Source organism: Squalius cephalus (assembly GCF_949319135.1).
Source record: "Squalius cephalus genome assembly, chromosome: 13".
NCBI lineage: Eukaryota > Metazoa > Chordata > Actinopteri > Cypriniformes > Leuciscidae > Squalius > Squalius cephalus.
This window is the reverse complement of record NC_137134.1, coordinates 16,536,965-16,560,239: the sequence shown is the minus strand read 5'-3', so window position 1 is coordinate 16,560,239 and position 23,275 is coordinate 16,536,965. Positions and strand designations below refer to the sequence as shown.

General features: G+C 38.2%; 2 protein-coding genes across 2 annotated transcripts in view; one reads left to right on the top strand and one right to left on the bottom strand.

Moving 5' to 3' along the window:
• LOC307170184 (complement factor H-like) overlaps positions 1-23,275 on the bottom strand; it is a 268,514-nt gene that overhangs the window by 101,965 nt on the left and 143,274 nt on the right. The window lies entirely within an intron of this gene.
• Positions 10,746-14,016, top strand: LOC307170503 (complement factor H-like; the record flags this gene model as incomplete). Its single annotated transcript, XM_079891624.1, has 10 exons — positions 10,746-10,860; positions 11,050-11,217; positions 11,309-11,414; positions 11,523-11,599; positions 11,775-11,956; positions 12,072-12,237; positions 13,006-13,200; positions 13,280-13,453; positions 13,534-13,710; positions 13,985-14,016. Exons 1-10 carry the CDS (start codon positions 10,791-10,793, stop codon positions 14,014-14,016), a joined length of 1,347 nt encoding a protein of 448 aa, XP_079747750.1. The 5' UTR covers positions 10,746-10,790.

Below are 23,275 nucleotides of genomic sequence, written 5' to 3'. Positions count from 1 at the left end.
CGGACAGAGAGAGGAATGGACATAATTCACAGCTTCCGCGTTCTCTTCTTCAGCGTTCTCTTCGCGTTTCTCAGCACAGCATTAGCAGGCTCTTCACTGGACTCAGACAGAGGGAGGAATAGACACGTGTAACTCACAGCATTAGCAGGCCCTTCAAGCATTAGCAGGCTCTTCGCTGGACTCAGACAGAGGGAGGAATAGACACGTGTAACTCACAGCATTAGCAGGCCCTTCAAGCATTAGCAGGCTCTTCACTGGACTCAGACAGAGGGAGGAATAGACACGTGTAACTCACAGCATTAGCAGGATCTTCCAGCATTAGCCGGCTCTTCACTGGGCTCAGACAGAGAGAGGAATAGACACGTGTAACTCACAGCATTAGCAGGCTCTTCACTGGACTCAGACAGAGGGAGGAATGGACACGTGTAACTCACAGCATTAGCAGGCTCTTCACTGAACTCAGACAGAGGGAGGAATGGACACGTGTAACTCACAGCATTAGCAGGCTCCTCACTGGACTCAGACAGAGAGAGGAATAGACACGTGTAGCTCACAGCATTAGCAGGCTCTTCACTGAACTCAGACAGAGGGAGGAATGGACACGTGTAACTCACAGCATCAGCAGGCTCTCCACTGGACTCAGACAGAGAGAGGAATAGACATGTGTAACTCACAGCATTAGCAGGCTCTTCACTGGACTCAGACAGAGGGAGGAATGGACAGCTGTGATTGCGGGTGAACAGCAGAAACAATTCCCACACTCACATTTCCACCACACACGGTAAGGTTTCACTCATGCGCATTTCCACAATAAAACTGCAACTCAACAGACCCACAGTGCACCAAGGCCTCCGCCCGCAATCCAGCCGAAGTTCTCTCTGGCTCTCTCATCTGTCTCTCTCATCTGTCTCTCTCGTCTGTCTCTCTCGTCTGTCTCTCTCGTCTGTCTCTCTCTCGTCCTCTCTCTCCCGCGGCCTCCCGCCGCGACCGCGGCCACGGCCGCTCACGTACTGCGCGCCTCACCTCTCACCGTGCCCTTCTCTCTCCTCCAAATGGCCTTTTATACCCAACTTTGGGAGCATGTGCCCCAATCAGCGCTCTAGCTCCTCCCCCTCCACACCTGCCGCTCATTTTCTTTCTTTTTAATCACCCGGTGACATCCTCCCCCACCAATCCGCTCCAGTCCCTGGAGCGGGATGCTGAAGAAAAAAAAAAGAAAAGAAAAAAACCAAAAACAAAGCAAAAACAAACAAAAAAAAAAAAGAGGAAAAAAAAAATGGTCGCCATGCCTTCGGCCCACGGTCGCTCAACTCAGGGCGGCAATCCTGCCGACTACGCCATTTGTCACAGGTCGGGGTGGAGCGCCAGCGGGCCGCCCACCCCTTCACTTGCGTGCCGTCCCTGAGGAGCTGGCCGTGGACACAAAGGAAATGGGGGACACAGGATTCAAAATAAATATACTCTTTATTAAATAATAAAAACAATCTTAAAAAGTCTCTTCGGCTTTCTCTTCATGCATCTCAGCACCTTCGGACAGAGAGAGGAATGAACATAATTCACAGCTTCCGCATTCTCTTCTTCAGCGAGCTCTTCGCGTTTCTCAGCACCTTCAGACAGAGAGAGGAATGAACATAATTCACAGCTTCCGCGTTCTCTTCTTCAGCGTCCTCTTCGCGTTTCTCAGCACCTTCGGACAGAGAGAGGAATGAACATAATTCACAGCTTCCGCATTCTCTTCTTCAGCGAGCTCTTCGCGTTTCTCAGCACCTTCAGACAGAGAGAGGAATGAACATAATTCACAGCTTCCGCGTTCTCTTCTTCAGCGTTCTCTTCGCGTTTCTCAGCACCTTCGGACAGAGAGAGGAATGGACATAATCCACAGCTTCCGCGTTCTCTTCTTCAGCGTTCTCTTCGCGTTTCTCAGCACCTTCAGACAGAGAGAGGAATGAACATAATTCACAGCTTCCGCATTCTCTTCTTCAGCGTTCTCTTCGCGTTTCTCAGCACCTTCAGACAGAGAGAGGAATGAACATAATTCACAGCTTCCGCGTTCTCTTCTTCAGCGTTCTCTTCGCGTTTCTCAGCACCTTCAGACAGAGAGATGAATGAACATAATTCACAGCTTCCGCGTTCTCTTCTTCAGCGTTCTCTTCGCGTTTCTCAGCACAGCATTAGCAGGCTCTTCGCTGGACTCAGACAGAGGGAGGAATAGACACGTGTAACTCACAGCATTAGCAGGCCCTTCAAGCATTAGCAGGCTCTTCGCTGGACTCAGACAGAGGGAGGAATAGACACGTGTAACTCACAGCATTAGCAGGCCCTTCAAGCATTAGCAGGCTCTTCACTGGACTCAGACAGAGGGAGGAATAGACACGTGTAACTCACAGCATTAGCAGGATCTTCCAGCAAAGTTATGTAACCGATGTTAGGGCCGAGGGACAATTACCACACTCCGGAGGAGCAGACACCAGAGGCGGACAACAGAATGACTTTGGAAGGTAAGTTTTTCTTTTTATTAATTTAAAACAATAAAAACAGTGCTGAGAATGTTCGGGGCTGGAACCTGGTTTGGGAAGAGGATATTCCTCTTCTCTCTGGCTCGTAGGTGGGACAATGGCTTCTTCTCGTCTTTTCGACTCGTCAGAAAAGTGCTTGTGGGACAGACAGTAATTTCTTCTCGTTTCTCCGACTCGTCAGAATGTGCTTATAGGACGGACAGAGGCTTCTTCTCGCCTTCAGCTTTCCCCCACAGACAGAGCAGGTAAGTATTCGGCTCGTGAAGATGTTCTTAGGGCAGCCGATCGAATGACAGCAACTTCCTCACCTCTTCTCTTCGGAGGGACAGACAGTGACGGTGCTCAGACTCGGCTTGTGGACGTGTTCATGGAACAGCCGATCGAATGACAGCAACTTCCTCACCTCTTCGGAGGGACAGACAGTGACGGTGCTCAGACTCGGCTTGGGGACGTGTTCATGGAACAGCCGATCGAATGACAGCAGCTTCCTCACCTCTTCGGAGGGACAGACAGTGACGGTGCTCAGACTCGGCTTGGGGACGTGTTCATGGAACAGCCGATCGAATGACAGCAGCTTCCTCACCTCTTCGGAGGGACAGACAGTGACGGTGCTCAGACTCGGCTTGGGGACGTGTTCATGGAACAGCCGATCGAATGACAGCAGCTTCCTCACCTCTTCGGAGGGACAGACAGTGACGGTGCTCAGACTCGGCTTGGGGACGTGTTCATGGAACAGCCGATCGAATGACAGCAGCTTCCTCACCTCTTCTGAGGGACAGACAGTGACGGTGCTCAGATAATAACAAGTGAGACAGGACTGTGGTAATTTACCCGCCTTTGCTCTCGTTCCGTGCGCAGCAGAGCGGCGTCGTTAGGAGAGTTTGTGAGACTGGACTTTCATGGACGTGAGAGACAGTGCTCGTGGAGTGTGGTACTCGGGGTGCGTTGAGCTCTTTCCCTCCACACCATACACTCGAGTGGGAACCTGGACACAGCTTTAGACAGATCAATTTGAAGAAATCTTCACAGTCATAAGTCAATATTCATCCATCAAAGTTTCAGAGGAATCGCAGTCGTTTGATCTCACCACACTTGTGCATAAATCACTCTTGTAAATCTTCACACGTGTACACTTCACTCTTTCAGACACTGCAAAAACTCACTTCATCTCCACAGTGATTAATCGACTCGTTTCTCTTCTCTCTGTAGGGTGGATGACTCGAGGAATAATGTTTTCAGAAGATCAGCATGAACACATCAGCGATCCTCCCAGCTGTCCCCGTTACTATGCTTCGTTCTGTCAACAAAATCACACACGCTGCCCTCAAACAAAGGTTAGTTGCACACTGGTGATGGTCAATCTTCAAATGTGGTCTTCTCAACGGGTAATCAAATGAAGAGTGCACTTAACTTTTCCTGCAGCGGTTTCCTCTCTCACTTCTGCCAGTCACTCTCCTTTTTGTTTTCCTTCTGTATAACTTTCTCACTTACTTCATCGCGTTGCTGTTCGTGGTTTCTTCAGAAAACTCACCAAATGAGCATGCCTCGGGGAATCTCACAGTAGAACTCCGATCCGACATTAAACCTTCAGCCTTTTTATTTCACCGCCGCTGTCAGAACACACACTGCTGCCTGCCCAACCTGCCACACTGCTCAAACACTCCGTTTTTATGCTCCTTTTCCTGAGCACATGCTTCAATGAAGCGCAGCTGATTTGATTCAGCTGGCGCTCGTTATGGCCAACACTCAACAGAGCCAGAATTAGAACCAATGAGGAATCTTTTTGGATTTGCCAGGTTTTCACCCGGTGACATTAACATCAAACCAATGTTTGAAGTGCAGGTCTGAGTTCTCTGTGGTAAACATAATCAGGGTGGCTGGTCTGTCAACTGTTCTAGATGTTGTGAAAGAGTTAGTTTGAAATGTGTTGTAAAATGCTTCTCTGAAGAAGTATTTTTTCCTTATAGACACAGTGTTCTAGGATGTGAAATTGCACACAAAAGTAAAATCCTTACCTAATTATTTTTTTTTTTTCTGATATGGAGCATGTAAAATTGTTCCTGTAAAAGTGTTCCAGAGTGTGTAATTGCACACAAATTTAAAATCTCTAACTACGTACAGTTTTTTTTTTTTTTTTTTTTTTTTCGTTCTGCAGTGGAGTTTATAAAATAATACTTCAGTACAACAATGTTCCAGGTTGTAAAATTTCACGAAAAAAACAAAACAAAACGTATCATGCCAACTTATAGATACTGTAGTTGTACTAGAATTGGTAAGGTGTTTGTTTTCCAGGGAAGAAGTTCCAGGTTGTGAAATCCCACACATTCACAGAGCTTTGCATACATTCCAGGGCAAAGAATTAAGGAGCGTTAACCTTTTAAGATGTTTTATTTGTCTTCCCTCATTGGTATAAAAATTGTACTTAACATTGTTCAATGAATGTGTTTTAATAAATGTTTTGTTCAAACAAGTACTTGCTTGATAAACTTTAATTTGCTCAATTACAGCTACTGGTTGTACAAATCTTAACAAAAAAATAGAAATGTTCATTAAGAAGACTTAATTCACTAAATTTGGTTCACAAAATGAGACCCACAATCTTATTTAAAAATATAATCAAAAAATGTAATTCCACTATCTTCACAAAGAGTGCATGTAGATACACTGCCTTTAAGGATTTGAATATCGGTGAGTAATGTTAATAAGGCACATAACTGCTTCCTGAAAATTTCTGTAATTGTTGTTAATTACACTGTTGTAGAGGACAGACAGGTCAGGAAACCGATCAATAAAGGACTGCTCTGCATATGCACAGTCCTCTTCTGTTAAGAAAGGGTAGATGCCAAATGTTGTTGGTGTGGTCAGAGAGGATCCCATCTCTTGTAAGTACATGTTTGCAGCAACTATGGAATTGGGTAGCAGGTCTTCACTTAACTTTTTGAAGCAACCGCCTTCTCCCAAGGCATTTGGGACACCTCTCCCTGCAAAAAATTAAGTGTTTTTAGTTTGTCTCTCAAAAAAAAAAAAAGGTTGCTAATAAGAATAAGAATACCTGGTATTCTGTGGGCATTCCACGAGTCCACTACTCTTCCTACACCAATACGGCCTATCTGGCATGCGAGATCAGACACACAATAGCGAGTGGTGGGGTCCTCCATGTCAATCATTTCCTGGTCAGTCAGCTGAATCAAAGCCTCCTTAATAGGGTAATTGACTCGGTTGTTTATCTCCGGCCACATTCGCTCAATCCTGTGGTTCTGATTTAAAACTTAAAATTACAATCTTGCAGTCAACCACTTTTAAGCGTACTGAATATATGAATCAAAAACATTAACTTATAGAGGGCCTACCACAGGTTTCAAACAATTGATTTTTTTTTTTTTACTACTCACCTTTGTTGAAGGTGTCTGCTTGTAAGGCTCCCTTACTGTGTTAAATCTGTATGCAGCTAGTATCTCTTGCATAAAGAGACATAAATAAAATTCTTTCCCACAGTCTACACGTACTTGGTCCCAGATTCCATTGGTCAGGGGTGCGTTTCCCGAAAGCATCGTTGGCCAACTATGGTCGCAAGTTCCGTCGTTACCAATAGAGTTCAATGGACATTGCGATGAACTTGCGACCATAGTTGGCTAACGATGCTTTCGGGAAACGCACCCCAGAACAGCTGGTCTGAAACACAATAAGGAAAGCGTTCATAAAAATGGCTCAAATCCTAAAAGCATACAGTTGATATTAAAACACATATCTATTAGTTGAGCTGAATGACTCAAACAACACACATTTAACACCAGAACTCAACTAGTATTTCATTTTACTAATGATTTCTTATTACAGGGGTTTTTCCAACTAACCTGTACACCTCCTCATAGATAGTAAGGTTGTTCTTGACAGGCATGGTTGCATGCCCAACGACTCTGTAGCTGTACCCATCAACTGCGATCACATGCGTAACTCCGAACATTACGAGTTTCTCGTTTTGGTCAATATGTATTTTGTGACCAAAATACTCAGCATTGTAAGGAACTGGGTTTAAGTTTCGTGCTCCCTGGGAATTTAAATGGTAATAAATGTATGAGTTTACTAGTTCATTAAGGTTAATAATGTAACATACACAACGTGTTGTCTATTCAGTTTAATTGTGCAGTCTTTGATTAGTATTGTATTAATTCCTCATAACCCAATTTTACTATACACATACTAATCAAACACTGCATACATTATTACACAATTAAACTGAAAAGACAGATAACACTGTGAAATAGGCACCTGTAAACGAGCTTGGTGGTAAGGTTGATGGACAAGCCTCAGTGCTGATCCAACGCGGCGTTCTGAAACGCGGAGTCCCTTTGAGGCAAGGTAACCCGTCATCATTTTTCGGCCAAAAGACGGTCCAGTCTGTACGAAATAATATTAAACCGGATATGTCAAATTGCAGGCGGACAGTACACATCCCTTAGTAGTAGCAGCAGCAGCAGGATTATAAAAAATAATCTCACCTCTCGAATAGCACTGGCCACTGCCACCTCCAAATGATCATCCGACAAATGCCCTCTCTTTACCAGGTTGCGGTCGCCAATGAACTTCTTTATGCTGGCCACAGAATGGCCTCTTTCAATTCCAATGGACGCCAAGGCAGTGGAAACATCAGAATACGTTGCTCCATTATTTATCATATTAACTATGTTTTCAGCGTGATTTTCCAGGACTGACCCCATCTTGATTGAAGAACGCCACCTTGTTTGTCGCAAGCATAGATCGCAAGCGCCAGTAACCAGGGATACAGTAAACTTCCGGTGAAATAATACGCACTTTGTGCATTAAAAACCTTCATTTTTCGTTTTTGGTTTTATTGTATTTTCATTTGATGCATTAGAACAACGTGTGATGAAAACAAAATAAAAAATATAAATAAAAGAAACTGAAACTCGTTTTTTATGTCCACGAGAAGGTTTGAATATGCAATAAACTAACGGTTTCTTCGTTTTTCCGTTTTTTAAACAAAAACGAAAAAACAAATTATCCGAAGGTACACGGACCCTTCTCTTACTTTTTAAAATCACTTTCTTTTTGTATTTTGTCTGATGATTAAATTATCCCCTACGCCGTCCTCTTTACTGTTGCTTAGTGATTTTTGCGCTCTTTAGCTACGGCAGTTAACCGTTTACTTCCGGCTGCCGTTGCCATTCCATCAGCAGCTGTTGCTTAAAGTCCCTATTGATGGGGCAGGAGGGGGTGGGGATGTGATCGGCTAGGAATGCATTCTCAATTTGCACACTGAATTTTGCTACATTCATTGCGGGACATTTAATGACATGTGGGTGGTGTGGCGCAATGGATAAGACACTTGCCTTTGGTGTGAGAGACCCGGGTTCGAATCCACTGTGAGACACCAATGTGTCCCTGAGCAAGACACTTAACCCCTAGTTGCTCCAGAGGCGTGCGACCTCTGACATATATATAACAATTGTAAGTCGCTTTGGATAAAAGCGTCAGCTAAATGAATAAATGTAAAATGTAAATGTAAATGTAATGAAAATGCAATCGCAAGTGTCTTAAATATGAGAGTAAATGCAATTAAGAAAAATAACATTTAAATGATAATTTTGCTACAGTCTTTGCTTGAACATGTTAGGCATGTCTAATAATTTCTTTAATTCATTTTCATTTTGCAACTTATAAAGCATTAAAATATGTATTCAATTTACATTTTAAAACTAGTGTATGACATGGCAAATGTAAATTATATAATTGATTTTTCATTTTGCACCAACGTTGCACAAATGTAATGGAAAATTTAAATACAGAAATGCATTGCCATTTTGCATTTTACATTTCAAATTGAATATTGCTACCCATATGCTTCCATAACTGAAGGCCTTCTGCAAGTGTCATTGGTGTCAAAAACACATGATCAGTGACTAGTGTCAAGCTTAAAACGTCACAGCAAAGCATTAAAGTTGAAAGGTCTAGTCTGTGCAACCCCTATACTATTCTGTACTCATGTTGTGGTGTTCGTCGTGTTGCAAGGCTGTTTTGTAATGGACTAGTATTTTTTGCAGAAGCTTTAGAATAATATACAGATAAGTTTCATATTTGATGTCTACGTATTTTATTTTATTTTTATCTGGTGAGTAGCCGTGCAATCAGTGGGATAATGTACAGTCAGCCATTTATTATATTTAAAAATAGTGCTTAAGAGCTGGTACACTTGACTACAAATTCATACAGATATCACTGTAAAATGTACAAAAATACTTGGTTTATATATGTGACATTACAAAGTGCTTTTGACAGTGTGGGGAAAATAATTACGACTAGTGCTCCCTTCTATTCATAACTTTTTACATTAACCACGGGTTCAGAGATTGGTTGGTTAATATTCTGATGAAACTGCTGACAATCTTTTTGTCTGTCGCAGTCAATATACATTCAAATCATGGTGTATATTTTAAAATAATAAATGCAATCATACATTTTAAGTTTATAGAAGGACCACTTGGTGGTGCAATTGATCATTGAATTCTTAAAGCAGATATTTAGCAGTCATCCATTATTTTGAGCGGAGAAAAAAGGATAAAAATTGTGACATTATTTGGAATAGGAAAATTAACAGGAACAAGACAAATAATCGCATTCTATTTTCTCCATTTTATTTTACAAACATCACAGCGCTGTAAAACATTTTTTATTGTTATTTCCTTTTGATAACAATATTACACAGATATTTTTTAGTTAAGGCTTGATTTCATTCATGGAATCTACTTGAATAAATTATGTAAAATCCCCTAAATTATTTAGTCTATAATATGTTTTTTTTAATAAGTTGATGCTCAAAAGTGTGTGAATTAGAGTGAATGGAAATAACCTGTTTATATTTGTCTTTGACTTCTATTGTATAAAGACTGTATGCTGCTCAGCACAGAAACAAACTTGTTACAGCACTAGCATTATAGCAAAGTTATTGCTCAATGAACAAAGCAACATGCTTCAGATTATCAATACATGCAGTTATTCACAACCTAACCATAAGCCCTACTCTTCTGCACAATCTTCTGATCAAAACTTCAACATAATAGACAAAAAACCCATTTTAATCAACTGAACATTAAACATTAACAGATGTTTCCCTTTGCTCAAAAACACATAAAATAACACTTCATTTCAACATGTACTCTCCATTTCCAGCCATGTGCAAAGCATCCTGGGAACTAACAATGGTGTCTCTAAAACCGCATAATTGATCAAATTCTCTTAAAATAAATAGGTAGCCTTTTTTTCTTAATTTTATCAGCTTAATCGTTCCTCAATTTAACCCTCAAAACTGTGTATGTTTCCTTAAAAAAATAGGAAAATGTATGTTATTCTTATTGCTATAAAATAATCTATTCAATTCAGGGTGTTTAGTATTTACACATCTCAAATTCTGATAACAGGGTTACAAAATCACAAACCTCAGAACTTTACTTATAAACTTCTTATAATATTTAGTTTGACATTTATTTTCACAGTCACAAGAACTCTTTTTATCAATATTTATTGGGGAAAAAAATACATTTGTATTAATTTTTCATGTCCTATTTTAAACATAATTAATTTTTTGCCAAGAATCACATGACAACCATTTGCAAACAAAGTTAAAGACCTTTGAGTTTAACAATTCAGTGTTTACATAAAAAGTAAGATCCAGTAAATCACATCCAGCCTTTACATTTCCAACTCTTTTTTTAATTTATTTTTTATTTTTTATGTGAGATAATGAGGATCATCTAGGTCATAAGAGACAACAACAGTTTAAGCACAGTCAGTCGAATACTTTAAGGCTCAAACTCTTCTTCAAAATTGTTGTGAATCTTCTTCGATCTCACTCATAATGCTTTATGGGACAGATTAATTTACCACATAATGTTTATGATTTGATTCACGAAGAACATGAAAAGCATTAACAGAATTAAAGAGTTCAGAGGTGAACATGGCATGTTGGAACCTTTGCTTCATGTTCATGTGTTGAACAACTATGACTCAAGGATTTTGACTTCTCTAAAGTTACGTTTCTTTTGGTGTGTTTAAATGGCAAATAAGAATTGCTTCATCAGATAAGATTTTTTCTTTCTTTTTTTTTCTCACTTATATGAAATATTGCTTGTGCACAGAGTGGTCCGGTGTAAGAAAAAACTCTCTTTGACTTTGATAAATGATTAACTTGTTGATCCCCAAGCAGACAAGAGTATCAGAGACAGAAAAAAAAAAAGGTACTTGTGAATTGAGATCAAAATGAGAGTTCCAGTAAAACTCCTCGGCTTCGTCTTTTGGTTGTTTTCCTTCAATTGTGTTCGATGTCAAGGCAAGTGATTTTTTGTTGTTGTTATTTATTTGAATGTCTTTTTAATTTAGATTTTATTGACTTGAATATAAATGTTATATTATATGCACTTCCCAAACTGTAGATTTAGAAAGTGTTGCCTATTTTTGCATGTGCTTCAGCATTTAATGTACAAAATGTCTTTGTGTAACATTTGTTTGTGTTTCTCAGAATGTCGTATAGCAGATATTAACTATGAAAACACAGAACCAGTTGCGAAAGAGTCATACAATGATGGTGAAACAGTGAGGCTGAGCTGCGCGACAGGTTTTACTGGAATGTATAGATTAAAATGTGAAAAAGGACAATGGAAGACATCCATTGAGAGACCATGTGCAAGTGAGTCAATTCCACATAACCAATGACCACATCATTTTTGGTTATTAAATCAATGTTACAATGCAGAGTAAAACTTGTTTGATTTCTGCAGAGAAAAAATGCAGTCACCCAGGGGACACACCAAATGGTGATTTTAGTCTTATATCAGGATCTGAGTTTGTTTTTGGAGCAACAGTGTTGTATACTTGCAAGAAAGGGTAAATGTGCTTTATGCTTTTTATTCTCTTGTATGACATGCATACTGTCCTTTTCAGTTTAACACTCCTTGTACTTGTAAAAAGTGTGCACTTGTACTGTGTTCACAGGTTTGAAATGACAAGCAGAATCAATCAGCGTACCTGCAGAGCTCAAGGATGGGACAATACTCTCCCTATCTGTAAAGGTACGCTTTATGCAGTAACTAGTTTTCTTTTTTGTCTTTTGATATTTTTGATTTCTTTTGTTTTTCTCTAAGTCATAAACTTCGGAACTATAGTGACTCATGACAAGAGAATTATAACTAAAATAAGTGTTTGGTTTGTTGGTTACTTTATTTATTGTAATATTTTATTGCCTAGCTGTGAGATGTCCAGCCATTCGCACAGATGAGGATGTGATTGCATCGGGCAACACAGAGGAGGGAGGCTATGGTGATGTTATTCACTTTGAGTGTGTATCTAATGACACAAAGATAGACGGAAGTAGTGACATTAACTGCACAGAGACGGGCGAATGGAGTCACCCGTTCCAAAGTGCAAAGGTTCATTTCACTGTTTATTTGTTTGTTTGTATCTTCACCCAATGATCACAGATTTCTGAGCTTTATTCAAAACACCAATTTAACTATTTCTCTTTCCCTTGCTTTTCACACAGAGATAACATGCACAGCACCAGATATACCAAATGGTGATGTTGTTGAGAAAATGCAAGAATACCAGAAAGATGCCATATTAAAATACAGATGTTCACCAGGGTTCAAGCCTAGAGAGGGAATCCCCAGATGTGCTAAATTTGGCTGGACTCTGAACCCAGAATGTGATGGTAATACACCAATATTACATAATAAACAATTGATATGTGAAATAATACTAAAATCATTCTATCCATATAGCTTTCATTATGCAAAAAAAAACTCTTAGTGTCACACTGAAACATTCTTAAATTAGATAGCCATTAACCTTAAATTCAAAACTGAATATTAAAATAAAACAAGTATGTAGTTAATAAACTAATATTATATATTTCCAAAGCATTCAAGAAAATATTTGCTTGATCTTAGTTTTATTTTTTTCTAAATGATGAAAGGAGTCAACGCACCAATATTTGTAAAAGTTGAGAAAATGGAATGAGATTATTTACTTTCTTCCTGTGATGCTGTAGAAAGTGTCCAACTGATGTTGTTTTCTGGGTTTTAATCTACAATTTTATTTTTTTATTGGGGAAAATCATGAGGCAACAGCATTTGCTAAGCATTATTATTTGGTAACTACAAAATCCATTAAAAAAACTACTTACTAATAACTACTTTCTAATTGCTTGCTTAATTTTTATATAATAGTTTAGCAAATATATCTAATAGTTCTCAAAAATAAATAAAAAAATGTGCTTATACTTATTTAGGGACTTATTCAAATTGCACTCTATTTATGGGAAGCTATATTTTTTTTCCATTTAAGGATTTTAAAAAAAAACAAGTGTCAGAATCGCTTGTCATTTCCTAAAAAGACAAAGCATGCAAATCCAGTTTCACACATTTGTGAAGCTTCATCTCTTCTTACCCTTATTTCTACATAATTATGTCTTGTACAGAAGTAACTTGTGAGCTTAAGTCAACCACATTCGGAGTAAAAAAGATCTACCCAGAGGGAAAAACTATTTTCAGAGCTGGAGAAAGTGTGGAGATCACCTGCACTGAAAAACACTGGATCTTTCAAACAAAAGAAACCTTCAAATCATTTACATGTCGAGAGAATGGGCAGTGGGATTATGAGCCTGTTTGTGCGGGTAAGATTATAGAGAAACACTTCTGCATTTATTGCTGAACTTACTGCATGATATTAAAATAATGTAAATCTGGTTTCAGAAATTAGATGTGAAGTTCCATATGACCAGCATGTGTCTAGGCCAGGATATTACTTCTCGGGAGATAAGACATTGGGAGTTAAAATATTTTACTATTGCACGGATAGATATGTTAAAACAGCAGAAAAGGCCACATGCACACGAGACGGATGGACACCAAATCCACTGTGTGCTGGTATGGGCTGACATTAAATCTTACAATTTGTGCATATATTATGAATTCAAATTAGAATGATGGATATTTTTGTTTTACAGTAAAAATGTGCGCAACACCAAACATCCCAAATGCAGAGATTGTGGGAGATCAGAGAACACACTACAACATCAATTCAAGAATACAATATAAATGTCGTCCTGGGTTTGAACCAGAGCAGCCTGTACAAATCACCTGTAATTCCCAGACTGAATGGACAGGCATACGGCAATGCACTGGTATGATTTTTGTATCACTTAATGATTATTATAATTGATGTTATTTATTATTACTATCACTTATTATTATTCTCATTATTATTATAGAAATTATCAAAATTTGGTTTCATTCTGATTGGATTATTCTCCAAATTAAATGTAACAAAATAAAGATGATACATTTTAAATGTTTGTTTAAAAGTTTGAAAGTGTTGTGAATCTTCTTCACAACACTTTCAAACTTTTAAAGTGTTGTGAATCTTCTTCAATCTCACTCATTTCCAATACCCAACAGGGCCCGGTTTCCCAAAGCGTTCTTATCTCTAAGTAGTTCTTAACCTCTCTCTTAACCTTATGGCACGATTCCCGAAACGTTCGTTCGCTAAGTATATCTTCTGTAAGTCACACTTTCGTAAGGTTGGTCTGGACCACTCTTAGCTTTACCTTATCACTGTTGCAGGTCTATATGAATATAATTCTGAAATTTTAATACAACCAGACAGTATTAAATTAGGCTAATTCAAGTGTTTTCATGCAAAGAATAACATTGTCATTACACTGATTGTTGTTAGATTTTTAATTATATTATTATACAATATTATTAATTTAATTAAAACGCTCTTTTAAAGGCCAGTGAAAGCATAGGCTACTGTCAGTTAAGTCCTATTCGGACGCTAATATTGTTTCTCATGGGCTCATCCGGTATTTTAAACATTTACAGGTGTAAGTCGGTGATTTTAGTGCCGTCCGAATCCATAATATCAGTGTTTTTCTCACCCAACCCGCGTAAAAATCCCTGGCCAAATTAGTACCTTCTGTTTTTTGACAAACAGGTCGTGTGGTAATTTAACTGCTGTCTGAATCCCCATCTCTGAGTTTACAAGAGATTAAAAATTCACAGTTTAAATCCTTTTTGATCACTGCCGAGCACCGTACGCAAGATGTAAACTTTTATTACTGAAATGCTGGAAAGTATTTACAAGAACAATATTTCATCGCAGCTCCACCTCAGCGAACAAAAATGGGAAAGAGAAGAAGGCACGTAAATTTTTGAAAAGGTTATTGTGGCAGCAATATATGTTACAATTTTAAAACATGTAGGCTAGGCTATTATGGGCTATTATAGTTTGGATTATTTTTTATAATATCCAATAATCATAATAAATTGCAATTTCAACTATTTCTGAAGTGCTTCATTTATAAAATTTATAAAGATCACCACTTTCTCACATAAACAGCCCCTGCACGAGAGAATAATTGATTCTCGAGCCATCGATATCAAACAATTCAGCACCATCGCCACGGACAGCGCCGGGTAACGTCGCACGTAAGAAGGTATATCTTAAAGGAGACATATCATGCTTTTAAATCGTTCCTTTTTACATATAAATCATACATTTGTAGTCTATATAAAGCGGAACTGCAATGCTTGGGTCTGAATTCCTCATTATTATAGCTCCACAGGCCCCTTTTCTACCCCTTTTCTGATGTGCGTCTGAGAGCAACTCGTTTTGGTGCGGTCTATTTAAATAAAATTGAAACACTTCATACCCCGCCCCCTCTCCAGGTCGCAGCGGTGACACTCGGTTCAACTCCACCCCGTTCGGCCATTTTTGTAGTTTGATAGCAGAGATACGATTATCTAGCTGCACAGAAACTTTTTATTCACAGACACGTTATTTACAAAATGTCAACAACGGAAGACTTGTCCAGCCAGCCTTACATGTTCGAGCCAGAGTCGGAGCCGGAGCGAGATGAAAATGAAGACGACGAACCTGCAGAACAACGTCTTCATATGGATGTATCGCAATGGTGTGTTACTGTATTTACACATGAAACTTTGGTCTTCCGACCTTTTACCACCGTGTCGATTTATTTTGATTAACATGTGCGAGGGAGAGAGAGCAAGACAGCGTCTAGTTTGGAGACGGTGTCTTGTTTACATTTTCGCCTAAATCCGAAGAGAGAGAGAGTGCGTGCGCGCGACCGGGTCTCTCTCTCTGCTCGTTCTTTCAGTTAAACATGCGTCCTGTCTGAAACGCGGCAGTTCATCTACATTAGACGGTGTAATGAAGCGTGTGGGTTACTACATCCAACAACCGAACATTTTAACTTAACGTTACCCTCTCGTAACTTCTGCATCTTTTAGCTTGGACTACAAAATTCCAGCGAGAAATAAAAATGGCGGATTGCTCGAAGTGTTGGGCTGGAAGTCGATGTCCTTATTTGGCAGTTCCGCTGCAAATACTGTGACGTAATAGTTCACGAAACGTCATAGATAACAGAAAAATCGGAACAGGTTGAAAAATAAGGCCAAAACAGAATATAAAGATATCAACGAAGCACCTGAAGAGAATAATTTAAACTTTTCTGTACTTATAAACACTCCAAATATACAACAAAATGCATTTAAGGGCTAAAAAAGTGGATTTAGCATGATATGTCCCCTTTAAGCAGCTTCCTAAGGTATGGTTCGGGGAACACACTTAGGAACATAAACAACTTTGGTAAGATATATCTTTAGAGCTTTCTTAGCGCGCTAAGAGTGAGCGTTATCGGGAAACCGGGCCCAGATTAATTCACCACAATATACTTTATGATTTGATTCAAGAAGAACATAAGCGAACAGTGTAAATATTGCTTGTGCACAGAGAAGTCCAGTGTTAGAAAAACCTCTCTTTGACTTTGATAAATGATTAACTTGTTGATCCCCAAGCAGACACGTGTATCAGAGACAGACCAACAAAGACACTTGTGAAACTCCTCGACTTCGTCTTTTGGTTGTTTTTCTTTAATTGTGGCCAATAAGGCAAACTCTTTTTGTTGTTGTTATTTATTTGAATGTCCTTTTCATTTAGATTTAATTGATTTGAACATAATTGTTATATTATAAGCACTTCCCAAAAGATCTAACTGTAGCTCGAGTGTTGGCTAGTTGTGCAAGTAGAATGTCTTCGAGAAATCATTAAATATGAAAACTTAGAACCAGTTTAAAAATCTTCATACGCTGATGGTGAAACAGTGATAGTGAACTGCATGACAGGTCATATCAGATTATATTGTACTTGTGTAACTGGTCCTATTCGACCTGCTCCTTGCTGGATTCGAACCGGGACTCCGGCGTGGAAGGCGGACACGCTAACAAGAACTCTAAACACAGCCTCTAGTGTCAATTGCTACTACGATATTTACACTTGTAAAGAATGTAAAAACATTGTGTTCACAGTTTTGAAATATCGGTGGGATAATAATGTTTCTGCCTGTGAGGGTACGCTTTCTTGGAAGTTTTTCTTGGAAACACTTCTGCATTGCTGAACTTACTGAATTTTATTAAATAATGTGAATCTTGTTTCAGATAGTAGATGTGAAGTTCCACGTGACCAGCATGTGTCTAACTCTGAATTACTTGTTTAGTAATAGTAATAGTACCTTTAATTACCTGTAAGATAACAGGGAAATATATAAGCTTGACATGTTCTGATGGGAGGCTGAACATTACACCATGTGAGTACATGTGTTTGTGCACTTTCATATGTGAATTAGTTGCGGTCACCAGGTTTGCCTGCTGCTACATTTTTACCATCTTGCTAATTTATCTGATATTATAGACCTCTTTTGTTGAGGTTTCAGTTCATGAAGGGTCAGTTACGGACAGCTTTACTGAATAGAAAGTTCAAAAGAACAGCATTTATTTGAAATAGAAAATATTTTATATCATTAGAAATGTCTTTACTGTCACTTTTGATCAATTTAATGCATCATTAATGAATAATAATTTTAAAAAGACCACAAACTTTTAAATGGTACTGTACATTCCTGTTGAATTAATTTTTAGTTTTGTTTTTTTTCCCCTCTTTTCTTCAGGTCAATAAGACATATACATTGAAAGAAAGGTGGATTAAAACACTGAGATAAAAACTATGAAACATTTTGATGATGTTACTATCCACATTTGATTTATAGCAACACAATAGATTTTATGGTGCAAAATTTGAATGTGATAAAGTCCCTGTAAAGATTTTTAGTGGATAAGTCTCTGTGGGCATGTAAACTGATTACATGCAAAACAACAATAATGCCCACTAGTAACTCTGCATTTATCATAGTTTTCTGTATTAAGATCTGATGATCCCACAGATGTGAATGAAGATGGACAGACATGCTGCTGCAGGAGCAACACACACACACACACACACACACACACTTGCTTGATACTTCAGTCTACTTGCTTATGTTACAGTAATATGACTCTGTGTTACACTGCTTTGGAATAAAGCTTAACTTTCAAATTATTACTATGAGTTTGGTATTTATTATTATCAGTGTTGTACAATTACTTCCAAACTGTATATTATACATTACTTTTACTTGTTACTGTTATTTAAAAGTAATTCTTTACCTTACAATATTAGCCTATTGTCTCAGAATTGTAATGCATTACATTACTCCTGTATTACTTTTGAGTTACTTTAACCAAAATAACTACAGAAGTAGAACTTAACATTCTAAAATGACTAGGGCTGTAAAGATGTGCGATATGAAACCGCGACACTCAGATTCATGAACCTGTGTGAGAAGGCAGAATCACGACACACCCCACACGTCCAGATCCAAAGCTACTACATCTTTAAATTACTATTAGTATTATTTGAAATTCATTTTATAAAATACGTACCTACTACACCACAAAACTAGTTGAGAATAAATTCCAGCGTTGGGCAATTGGGCAATTCCAGCGTTATGGACGTGACATTTGCAGTCAAAACTTGAAATATAAATTCTCAGAAAATGCATTTAATACCAATATATTGAAACGTCTGTTTATATAGGCTACTCCCTTAATAAACCCTTAATAAATATCAGTCTACACACGTTTTATATTCATTATGAGGGAAATAGACATGCATGCATGCCTGACCCTGACACAGAAAAATCTTTAACTTTTAGGTAGCAAAATCTTTTTTAGTAATTCTGTGAATTACACTAAGCAAACCAAAAGTACTACCCACTGGATGAAGAAGGGTTGACTCTCCACAGAACATAATATATTCATTTTATTTTATTTTTCGTGTTCGCATTTATGAGGAAAAAACGATGTTACGGTCGTGTCAGTTGCAGTTACGGACGTGAGCGCTCTGAAAGCGGCACTAAAAGACTGCTTAATTCACAGAGACCTCAAACAGAAAGAACAAAGCCTTTCTTTAAAGTGAATTTCGTTTTGTATTAATTGTATCTTAATTTTAATCAATGTTTCATCTACCAATTACCTGGATTTAATAAGTAAGAAGTAAATATAGTAGACAAGAGATAACCAGGACACGGAGGCGTCGGCGTCTCATAAATGAACCGAAACTCAGCGTCTACTTGTCTCACAGTCAGACATGTCTATTTTAAACAGAACAATTCAAAACGAAACAAAACGGACTGCTCTCTGGTTAGAAAGAAAACACAGAACAAACAGAGTAATGCGCATACGTCCATCCCGCGAATGTACAGTCTTCTTCTACCATATTCTTCCATTAGCCGCTTTTCCACTGGCCAGCGCGAACACAGAGACCGAAATCATGCCTCGCGGCACTCGTGTAAAACCTGCCCTAAACACGCTTTTGCTGGACTATGTCACACAATACAAAGGTTGGTATACCAGCAAGAGGGAGATGAATGAAATAAATCGCCTTACAAATATATCAGAAGCTGTCATTTAGTCGTTATTTACAAACTTGGACACCACACGCGGTTATTGACTGACCACGAACAGGTAATAACTTGCTTGCATTTTTCATTCGTTAAAGGGATAGTTCACTTTGAAATTAAATTTTGGTATGTTTTAGCTTACCTCAAGGGGATCCAAGATGTAGGTGTCTTTTTTTCCGCAGTAGTTTCAATTTTGATATTTTTAGGTCAAACCGTTCTTGTCTGACAGTCATATCATGCAGGTCTATGGTCACCCCCTCAAAGAGCATGCACAGAGTCCAAATTAAAACAATTCCCCATCGTCCAAATTAAACAATTCCCCATCGTAAGTACACATTGATGGCCTAAGACACGAAACGAGCGGTTTGTGAGAGAAAACGAACAGTATTTATATCGTTTTTACCTCTTATAACACAGCCACGTCCAAGTGATCTGAGGGCGCGGGCGCTTCCTGCTGTGTGACGTGTGCGCAGACTGGTGCATAGATATACACTAGATGTCGCATTAAAGACATTCGTTCCAATGAACTGCCGTAGCCAAGGTGACATCTAGTGTATATATCTATGCACCAGTCTGCGCACAAGTCACACACCAGGATGCGCTCGCGCCCTCAGATCACTTGGACGTGGCTGTGTTACAAGAGGTAAAAACGATATAAATACTGTTCGTTTTCTCACACAAACCGCTCGTTTCGTGTATTAGGCCATCAATGTGTACTTACGATGGGGAATTGTTTTAATTTGGACTCTGTGCATGCTCTTTGAGGGGGTGACCATAGACCTGCATGATATGACTGTCAGACAAGAACGGTTTGACCTAAAAATATCAAAATTAAAACTACTGCGGAAAAAAAGACACCTACATCTTGGATGCCCTTGAGGTAAGCTAAAACATACCAAAATTTAATTTCAAAGTGAACTATCCCTTTAATGTCTCGCGGTCTGGCTGTTTTTTTCCCCCGTTTTTTTTTTTTTTTTTTACAATTAAATTTTGGGCTAAAAGTGTGTTGTGTACCGAGTAAAATATTACTGAAAATTGATTAGTAATGCCTTACACTACTGCATTACAACAAAAAGTAATGTTACTGTAATACATTACTTTTGTAACGCGTTACTCCCAACACTGATTATTATATATATTTTTTTTTTTCCATTCAACTATTTTCTCCCAATTTACTTACATATAGGAGTTTAACTTAACCCCTTAACTGTCGTCAGAATCAGTAATCTGGTGGATTTTGTTGGCAGGTTAAGACTGGATTTAGATTTTTAAAGGAATACCAATGCTTTGTTTTTTAAATAATAATAATGATAATTATTGCGTGAATATTTAAATCTGTTGCATTTCGCAGGTGGTTTAAGACTGGAGTTAGATTTTTTTTTTTTTTTTAAATGTACTGTAAGGAAATAATTTTTTTAATGTTTTGAAAAAGCCATTACAATTATAAAAATGACATGTTTTTGGTGAGTTTATAATGTAATAAATTTCTCATAATGTAAAAATTGTTATTACATTATGAGCTCAAGATTTTAGTTTTGAGAAAATGATTAAAACTGTTTCTGGTCTTTGTCTACAACACGTGCTTTTGCACCACCTGCTGGTGAGGATGACTAACAGCAGATGGAGAGTATGCTCGTCAATCTACTGCTTTTCCTGCAGTTTCTGGATGTCAATGTTGAATTTACTGTTGAATTTGAACCACTGAATTTGTGGAAGCAAATTTGCAAAGCGAAATAAAATGGACCGAAAATTGCCTGTTAAATATTATAGGTTGTATCTTTAAACAGTTTGAATATTTTGGAAGTGAAAATGAATAGTGAATAATGAAAATGTGTTTGAAATTGAGTACTATGTTGAATTTCAGCCCATAAAATGCATGCCCTAAAAATACAATGCATTAAAATGCAAGCATGGTTAATGCAATGCCTTTTTTCAAAGTAGTGCAATTCAACTGGCTTTTTTGTTTCAAAAACGTTTGGCATTATTTTACTTCCATAGATTAGGTTAGTGGAAAATTACTGTGCACTGTGTGTTTGTAACAAAAGGTGTTACATGTCTACTTGACTTCCTGCCATTTCTTAGAAACAGTCCCTCTTTCTCTGGGCCAAGAGAATAAGACAATAAAATGTCCTTATATGGTATAGATCGTCTTTCTGAATGAACACAGCATGAAAACAGCAGAGTGAGGTGTGAGTGATGTATAAAAAGGCACTAGGTGGGGTTGCCCTTCGCAGCAGAAACGTTGAAGTCTGTATGTGAATGGCCTTTTTGAAAGAATAAAGTACTTCAAAGACAAGTGGGTCTGGTTTTCATTGCAGTCTCACCACTAAATATATAATTTCCTCAACAAGCGTGAATATAAGAGTCTTCATTTTCTTCCATCATCTAAGCCACTGAGGGCGCAGTTTAATTTTCGAAGGTAATGCTAAATTTGTTTATGTCTGCGCAAATCATTTTACATCAGACTGCTTTATGAACGAGGGTCAATCCAAAGGGACAATACAAAACACAGGTTTTGCTAAAAAGTTGTTACTCAAGGATGGATCAGACTGTAAACATTTTTTTTCTGCTGTAAAATTGGGCATTTTAACATGGGGGGTCTATGGGATTACCTCTCTTTTGGAGCGTGTCTCTAGCGGCCAGTTGATGATTTGCAGTCACTTTCATGTTGGATTCAAGAGAGAGACCACAACACTGGAAGGTTGCCGCTTGATCTGTACTAACTGTTCGTGATCCAGGTTACAGTCTCCAGAGCGATACTGGTCACGGTAGTAATGAAAGGGAGACCACGCACTCAATTACGGTTTATCTGAGTTGTTTTTCAGATATAAAGTTTACCAGTTTATTAAGCACCCCTAAAAAAGGCATAAAGTGTTGCCATCTAGGTCTCCTTAGTAAGATTCTCATAGCATCGTTATAAGCTACTTGCAGCTTCTGTAAACTAGATGTTCTATAGTTACACCACAAATGAGCAGTATAAAATGTTGTACAATATGCTTTAAAAAGTGACACCTTCACCTCATCTGAACAGAAACTAAACTTACGCAACAGTATATTTGCCTGCATATACATGAGGCGGCGTTGCCTTTCAATATCCTCATCATCTGTCATGTGCTCAGTGATAATATGTCCAAGGTATTTTACTTTCTCGCACACCGTGAGACTCTTGTTAGACAACCTAAAACTGGAAAATTTATACTTTTATCCTCCTTAGTTCTGCAAGTCATAACCATACTCTTATCAGGATTATATACAATATCATGTTCAAGACCATAATCAGAACACACGTTTAAAAGCTGTTGAAGACCAGCACTGCTTGGACTAAACACCACAAGATCATCTGCATACATAATATGATTCACTAAAGTATTCCCAATCATACAACCAGTTTTACAATCATTCAAACGTTCAGACAGCTCATCCATGTAAAGATTAAACAAAATTGGGGACAAAATCCCTCCTTGTCTCACACCGTTACTGACCCCAAAAGGGGCATTTAATTCGCATCAACTGGTGGGCATACCAATAGGCCAAGATTCTCACAATGTATTCTGGTACCCCTCTTTGTCTCATTTTAAAAAATAGCTTAGCATGGTTAACCCGATCAAAAGCTTTAGATGCATCAATGAAACACATAAAAACTGATGAATTTTTATCTCTATACTTATTTACAATTTCCTTTAATGCATAGATGCAAAGATTAGTACCATGTTTAGCCTTAAATCCAAACTGGTTGTCTGTAGAATTAATAAACACATTTAACCTATCTAGCAAGATTTTTTCCAAGACTTTAGACAAAATACTAGCTAAAGCTACAGGTCTATAATTATCTAAGTTACCCACCATTCCAGCTTTGTTTTTAATAACTGGTACTAATAAGACAGACAACATT